Below are 7,500 nucleotides of genomic sequence, written 5' to 3' on the forward strand. Positions count from 1 at the left end.
ACATCACCTTCTTTTATGACAATTTCTGTAAAATGCATGACATGCATATGATATACAAATACAGAAATACAGCAGATAACAGTTAACCTTTCATTTTACAATCCTTTACTATGAAGAACATGAGCCTAAAGTCACAAACTGAACGATTCACCGCAGTATGTGAAAAATTCTTTGGGCAGATATGCATTTAAACAAAGCGTTTTAAGAGTAAGAGAATAAACTGAGGAAAAGTCACATCATGTTCTATAATTAGAACAATCCTGCCACGCTGTAAACGTGAAGTGCTTTTCTACAAGAAACACAAGATGATATCAATGAAAGGGTTCTTTGGGCAGATCTGGCACTAATCCGAACTATTCATATTAAAGAAACACCAAGGATCCCTTTGTTCGATTGCAACATATGCGAAACAGAAAGCAGCCCTTCTTCTGTTCTAAACATCTCATCAAGTGCGCGAACAAAAGCGAGATGATGCCAGTGCGTCCCCAGAAGCTCTTTGTTTTGATGGTACTCACACGTAAGCGTGGTAGATGAACGCCCATCCGCGAGGTCTCTCCAGAACATTGTAGAGGAAATTCTGCAGGCGTCGGTAGAACGCGTTGCGCTTCGGCGGCCTCTTCCCGGAGATGCTGGAGCGCTGTTTGCTCAAGATACTGCCGCGCTTCGTCGCCTCCGCGCCCGCGATCAGCAGCGCGCCGTCTCGGCTCGACTCCGTGGCTCCCGTCTCCAGCCCCACGAAACCCACCTTCAGCTTCTTCTCGGCCTGCGGGGCGGGATACACGCCGCCGTTGCGGGATTTCTGCACCATGCTGGAGATGCTGCTGTCGTCATGGAGATCCGCTGGTGCTGATGCTGCGGTTCTTCCGCCCTTCTCCAGGTGCGAGCATCACTGCGCGGCGCTGAGGGACGAGAAGCCAATAGCGACACGAAGACGATCTGCAGCCCCTCTCTCTCTCTCTCTCTCTCACACACACACACACACACACACACACTCCCTCTCTCTCTCTTTACACAGATTTGACTCTCCCTGGAGAATAGTTTTAGTGTTGCGAATGTAATTAGTCCTGTTTGCTTTTCCAAGGAGAGCATCTTACACGACCTCCTTAAAGCTATTATTGATTTTTGTTTTTGTTCTGAATCCCGATTTAATAGATAAATCACTTTTCTGTATTGCCTATTACAGCCTTCAGACTATCATGACCGGCTTTGGCTGAATTAAAATATATATTTTTTTAGGAGGTAAGGAACTTTATATTATTATTATTATTTATAATCTGCATTTTTTATTGCATGACCTGTTCAGGTTTCAAAAGTAAGCATCATACTGTTATGCTCGGGTCTCAGGGGCCGAGGGCTGTTGTGAACGAGAGGCTGAGGCAATTGGATCCATGTGCAAAGCTTTATTGTAACACACCAGAAGACACTTTAGAGCTGACATGCAACACAAGCAGACAAAACCAAAGGGCAATCCAAACTCGTAGTCAGAAGTGAGCAGATGTCAGGGCAGGCAGAGTAACGTTCGTAAATGTCCAGGAAAACAGGCTAAAGTCAAAACCAGGGAAACGGGAATCTTAGAAATAATGCTCGGAACTGTCTGCAGGAATAACACTGGCAAAACAAGACTTCGCAACTAAACAATGGGAAGAACAGTCCAGATATAGGTGAGCTGAAGATGTCCAGGTGATGGTAATGAGAGATGATAAGGTGACTGGAATGATGGGAAGTGCAGTTCCTAGAATTCGGGAGATAGTGATCTGATGATTCCAGAGGGAGGCAGCACGGAGCGCTCCGTGACAAATACACGACCTTACAGCCATTATGGATATTTGATTTAGTTTTGAATCTATATTTAATAGGTAAATGAATGCTCTTTCTGTAATCACCTGCAATTGTTTAATTAGCTGTTTTAAGCTGGTCACCCACACTTGATCCCAAAACCCACTAAAACCATTAATTAATTCATTCATTCATGCATTCATTCATTATTTAACAGCAGATAAGGAACACTTTTATTTTTTTCAGTTTGCACTTGTATTGCATGCATGTTTGGGGTTTTCAAAGGCAAGCATCATACACTGATTATAGCCAGAAGTAGTTTCCAAATCCAGGTTTAATAGATAAATGCAATCTCTGTAATAGCTTATGATGGTTTTATTAGCTGGTCACCCCTGCTTGATCTCAATCAAAACACTCTAAAACCAGACAAAATACATAGTGCATCAGATGATCTTTCCTTTGCAGAAGAGTCATGATACGGAAAACAGTATGAAGAGAGTTGAATCACGGTGAAATTTGACTTTCTGCACTTCTACATCAACATGAGCTGATTCTGGGTTGTTGTGTGTTTGTCTGAAATGTCAAAAAAGCTAACAGATCATGCTAATTCACTTTCACAGCACAAAGACACACACATGCAGACCGTGCGAGCATCACAAGCTCCTGGGCTGCTGAATAAAACTCTACACAACAGCAGCGTCTCCCGAAACACACGAGAGCCGCTCCAGACCATGCTAATCAAATCAAGACTGATCTCAGATCATTCAGCTCACATCTGAGCTGCCGAACACCGAGACTCAGGAACAGCATGTTCAGAAATGATCTCATGCATTTGAACACTTGAATATGATCATTCAATTCTGGGTCAAAATGACTCCTAAGTGGATTCAATATTTCTCACATAATACTACATGAAATAAAATAAACATGGAAACACTTTAAAATCTTTAAAACTGTGGTTCAAACTGACCTGGAATATTACATAAGGGTTAAAGATCCACTTTTATTTTTAATGGCCTTGCATTGAATTGATAGTTAAGGCTTACCTTTGTTATACCTCTATATAATCAAATGTAATTATATGTATATAATTATATTAAGAGCTTTAATGTGAATACCTTCAGATGGTAATACACACACACACACACACACACACACACACAATATGGACAAAGTATTGGGACATAAAATGAAGAAATTGCGTTTATAATTTTCTTCAGTATGTTAACATACACAATAGTTGATATGATTATATGTACCTGTAATTACATTGAATGTCAATGGGCCTGAATGTTGTTTTAAATGATGAAATAACCTCAAAAAATGATAACCTCATAAATGGTAACCAGTTAAACCGCTTACAGACAAACTGAAGCCTTAAGCAATAAACAACAGTAACTACATTAGAATAATCAGAAGATTTGAAAGTAGAGTATGAAAGTCTTTTCTTCTGAGTTTCTCTCATTAAACAGTACACAAACACTAATTAAACTACTAGTTAGTTTGTAAGTCATCTCGTACAAAAAGCATGAATAAATGTGCATGTATCTTTGACTTCATTATCTCATGCTCACTCAAAAAGAGAGAAGATGAGAGAAAGGGAGAAGCTATGGCTTTATTTCAGGGTAAAATAAAAATGTATATAAACTCAGAATTATGAGATATAAGTGGAGAAATACAAGATGTAACTCAGAAATATGAGGTGTAACTCTAAACTATATCTTGCATTTCTGAGTTTACATCTCATGTTTCTTTCTAATGCCATCACATTTTTTGAAGTAAAGGAAGCTGGGGGAACAGACTTCATCTGTACACTAAAAAAAGATAAAATCTCCAGCATCACTTATTCGGATTGAAAGACAAGCAGATATTTTAGGTGTGACTGAAGAGTCAGATGCTTTGTGGGTCGGCTCGTGTGTGTGTGTGTGTGTGTGTGTGAGATACAGAGGACATCAGAGGAGAACAATGCCATGAATCCAGTGCTGTTTGATTGAGGGAGTGTGTGAGTCAGCAGTTTACAAACACACACACTGCAGCACACACACACACACACACACACACACACACACACACTGCAGTACATGCACATTCTCTCACATACACACACACACCGTCCTGTGTGTGTGTGTGTGAGTGTGTATGTGCTGCAGTGTGTGTGTGAGCGTGTGTATGTGCTGCAGTGTGTGTGTGCGTGTGTGTGAGAGTGTGTATGTGCTGCAGTGTGCGTGTGTGTGTGTGTGTGAGAGTGTGTATGTGCTGCAGTGTGTGTGTGTGTGTGTGTGAGAGTGTGTATGTGCTGCAGTGTGTGTGTGTGTGTGTGAGAGAGTGTGTATGTGCTGCAGTGTGTGTGTGTGTGTGAGAGTGTGTATGTGCTGCAGTGTTTGTGTGCGCGTGTGTGTGAAAAAGAGTGTGTATGTGCTGCAGTGTGTGTGTGAGAGAGTGTGTATGTGCTGCAGTGTGTGTGTGTGTGTGTGAGAGAGTGTGTATGTCATGCAGTGTGTGTGTGTGTGTGTATGTGCTACAGTGTGTGTGTGCGCGTGTGTGAAAAAGAGTGTGTATGTGCTGCAGTGTGTGTGTGTGCGTGTGTGAAAAAGAGTGTGTATGTGCTGCAGTGTGTGTGTGTGAGAGAGTGTGTATGTCATGCAGTGTGTGTGAGAGTGTGTATGTGCTACAGTGTGTGTGTGAGTGTGTATGTGCTGCAGTGTGTGTGTGAGTGTGTATGTGCTGCAGTGTGTGTGAAAAAGAGTGTGTATGTGCTGCAGTGTGTGTGTGTGTGTGTGTGTGTGTGTGAGATAGTGTGTATGTCATGCAGTGTGTGTGTGAGTGTGTGAGAGAGTGTGTATGTGCTGCAGTGTGTGTGTGAGTGTGTATGTGCTGCAGTGTGTGTGTGTGTGTGTGTGAGAGAGAGAGTGTGTATGTGCTGCAGTGTGTGTGTGAGAGAGAGTGTGTATGTGCTGCAGTGTGTGTGTGTGTGTGTGTGTGTGAGAGAGAGTGTGTATGTGCTGCAGTGTGTGTGTGTGTGTGAGAGTGTGTATGTGCTGCAGTGTGTGTGTGTGAGAGAGTGTGTATGTGCTGCAGTGTGTGTGTGTGTGCGTGTGTGAAAAAGTGTGTGTATGTGCTGCAGTGTGTGTGCGTGAAAAAGTGTGTGTATGTGCTGCAGTGTGTGTGTGTGTGTGAGAGAGAGTGTGTATGTGCTGCAGTGTGTGTGTGTGAGAGAGAGTGTGTATGTGCTGCAGTGTGTGTGTGTGTGAGAGAGTGTGTATGTGCTGCAGTGTGTGTGTGTGAGAGAGAGTGTGTATGTGCTGCAGTGTGTGTGTGTGTGAGTGTGTGTGTGTTTGTGTGTGTGTGTGTGAGAGAGAGAGAGAGTGTGTATGTGCTGCAGTGTGTGTGTGTGAGAGAGAGTGTGTATGTGCTGCAGTGTGTGTGTGTGAGAGAGAGTGTGTATGTGCTGCAGTGTGTGTGTGTGTGTGAGAGAGTGTGTATGTGCTGCAGTGTGTATGTGCTGCAGTGTGTGTGTGTGTGTGTGTGAGAGAGAGAGAGAGAGAGAGTGTGTATGTGCTGCAGTGTGTGTGTGTGAGAGAGAGTGTGTATGTGCTGCTGTGTGTGTGTGTGTGTGTGAGAGAGAGAGAGAGTGTGTATGTGCTGCAGTGTGTGTGTGTGTGTGAGAGAGAGAGTGTGTATGTGCTGCAGTGTGTGTGTGTGTGAGAGAGAGAGAGAGAGTGTGTATGTGCTGCAGTGTGTGTGTGTGAGAGAGTGTGTATGTGCTGCAGTGTGTGTGTGTGTGTGTGAGAGAGAGAGAGAGAGAGTGTGTATGTGCTGCAGTGTGTGTGTGTGAGAGAGAGTGTGTATGTGCTGCAGTGTGTGTGTGTGTGTGTGTGTGTGAGAGAGAGAGAGTGTGTATGTGCTGCAGTGTGTATGTGCTGCAGTGTGTGTGTGTGAGAGAGAGAGTGTATGTGCTGCAGTGTGTGTGTGTGAGAGAGAGTGTGTATGTGCTGCAGTGTGTGTGCGCGTATGTGAAAGTGTGTGTATGTGCTGCAATTTGTGTGTGATAAAATTGAAGTGTATGATTATTAAACTAAAATATAGCTGAACATTAAATTAGTCGTAAATAAGACTGTAAATGTAATGAAATGCTGATAAAGACTATAAGATAAACTGAACTCAGTTTGAATAAAAGTGGTCAAAAATTGCAAATAAATAACAACAATAATAAATGTGATCTCAGAAAGATCAGATTTAAAATCCAGATCATAGCATATTGCAGAAATATTGACAAAATAATTACACAATTCTGGTCGAATTGACTTTTCCTTCTATAAAACCCATTAGAAAGAGGTCATGACAGGAGACATTAAAAATAGTTTTTAAAGTTATTTAGCATGACAGTGACACTGCATTCTGCTATTCTCATCATCAGAGCAGTTTGCTGAGGATCGGTCTCTGTGTATTTCTGCAGAACACACACCTGATTGCGGCTCCTGTGACCCAGATTCAGTGGAAACAGATCTGTATGCTTTAATACTTCACTACACCGTCCTGAACACTGTACTGACTACATCTAGAGCAGGATATACACATAGAAATCACAGTAAAGATCGTTGAGCTATTCATTTTTAAGGAGGCAAGAAATAAATATAGACATCAATATGTTCCCTGTAAAAATATCCATTAGTTTTCATGGATAAACTACGATCTAACATAAAATCACCAGTGTAAAAGAAGCATGAAATTCTAAGAACAAAAGTCAACGTAGTTATTACACAATAGCTACACAAATCAGGGTTTTAAATTACTTTTTGTTGCGATAATTCACATAAAATGCATGTCAAATGAAACTTTTTTTTTTGCATGTCAAGCTGCTTTTGACCTTTTGACTTGCTCTTTTTTGTGTCCTATACATGAAAAACATCATGCAAGATGATTGTTGGGTAATAATTAGGTTTATCTGAAAGAGATAACAGCATGATTAATGAGAGCAGGAGGAAACCTAATAATAATAAGACACCCACAGCATCCACAGCCATTCTCTGATAAGAATATCATTAAAATCTTTATTTCATTAAATGTGTGTTACATTCAATATCCAATGGTTCGTTTGGACACATATATGATGGCATAAATACAAACAAGCGTTCATCTGTCGTGCCGTCCCTAATCAATAGCAGAAGATGAGTGAGCAGAACTTCACACCGCTGCGTAGATTTACATAGAAAGTCAAACTTTATACAAAGTCCATGCCGCCAATATTTACACATGGAAAAAGAGCAACTGGCCTTTATAGTTTGTTCTTACAAAAGAAACACAGGGAGCTTCTGACCACAAAAATGAGACGTTATTAGCAATAACCACACATCAAAACTTACTAAGTGACGTCTGCATTTAATAATGAGAAACTGAAATAAATAAACACTGGTTGCAGATGGAAACAGGAATATTTTACATGGGTTATTCCTGTAGTGCTTTCTATACGGAGTTTGATTTAATAAATGAATTCTGGCCAATGAGAGAGTCAGAAACACTAGAAATAAATGATAAGCCCTTATGTATTTCGACTGAAATGCAGTACGAGTCGAAGTGAAGCATCATGGGAAGGATCGGTGCACTGAAAAAGAGGACTTTTTCTGCTATTAGCATCAAAATGCAAACATGAGACGTGTTTCTCAGTCGTTCCTCATCATCTGCAGACGGAAACAACGTTCAGAAAGAAAGCAGCAGCACTGATGA

General features: G+C 41.4%; 1 protein-coding gene across 2 annotated transcripts in view; it reads right to left on the reverse strand.

The window, feature by feature from the left end:
• The window catches only part of LOC132160704 (potassium voltage-gated channel subfamily KQT member 2-like), a 60,627-nt gene extending 59,692 nt beyond the window's left edge, over nt 1-935 (reverse strand). For both annotated transcript variants that reach the window (XM_059570357.1, XM_059570356.1), the window contains exon 1: nt 516-935. In XM_059570357.1, coding sequence (XP_059426340.1) covers nt 516-808 — 293 coding nt within the window. In that variant the 5' untranslated portion in view covers nt 809-935. The remainder of the gene's footprint in view (nt 1-515) is intronic.
• Nucleotides 936-7,500: the final 6,565 nt, after the last annotated feature.

Source organism: Carassius carassius, chromosome 17 (genome assembly GCF_963082965.1).
Source record: "Carassius carassius chromosome 17, fCarCar2.1, whole genome shotgun sequence".
NCBI classification, from domain to species: Eukaryota; Metazoa; Chordata; class Actinopteri; order Cypriniformes; family Cyprinidae; genus Carassius; species Carassius carassius.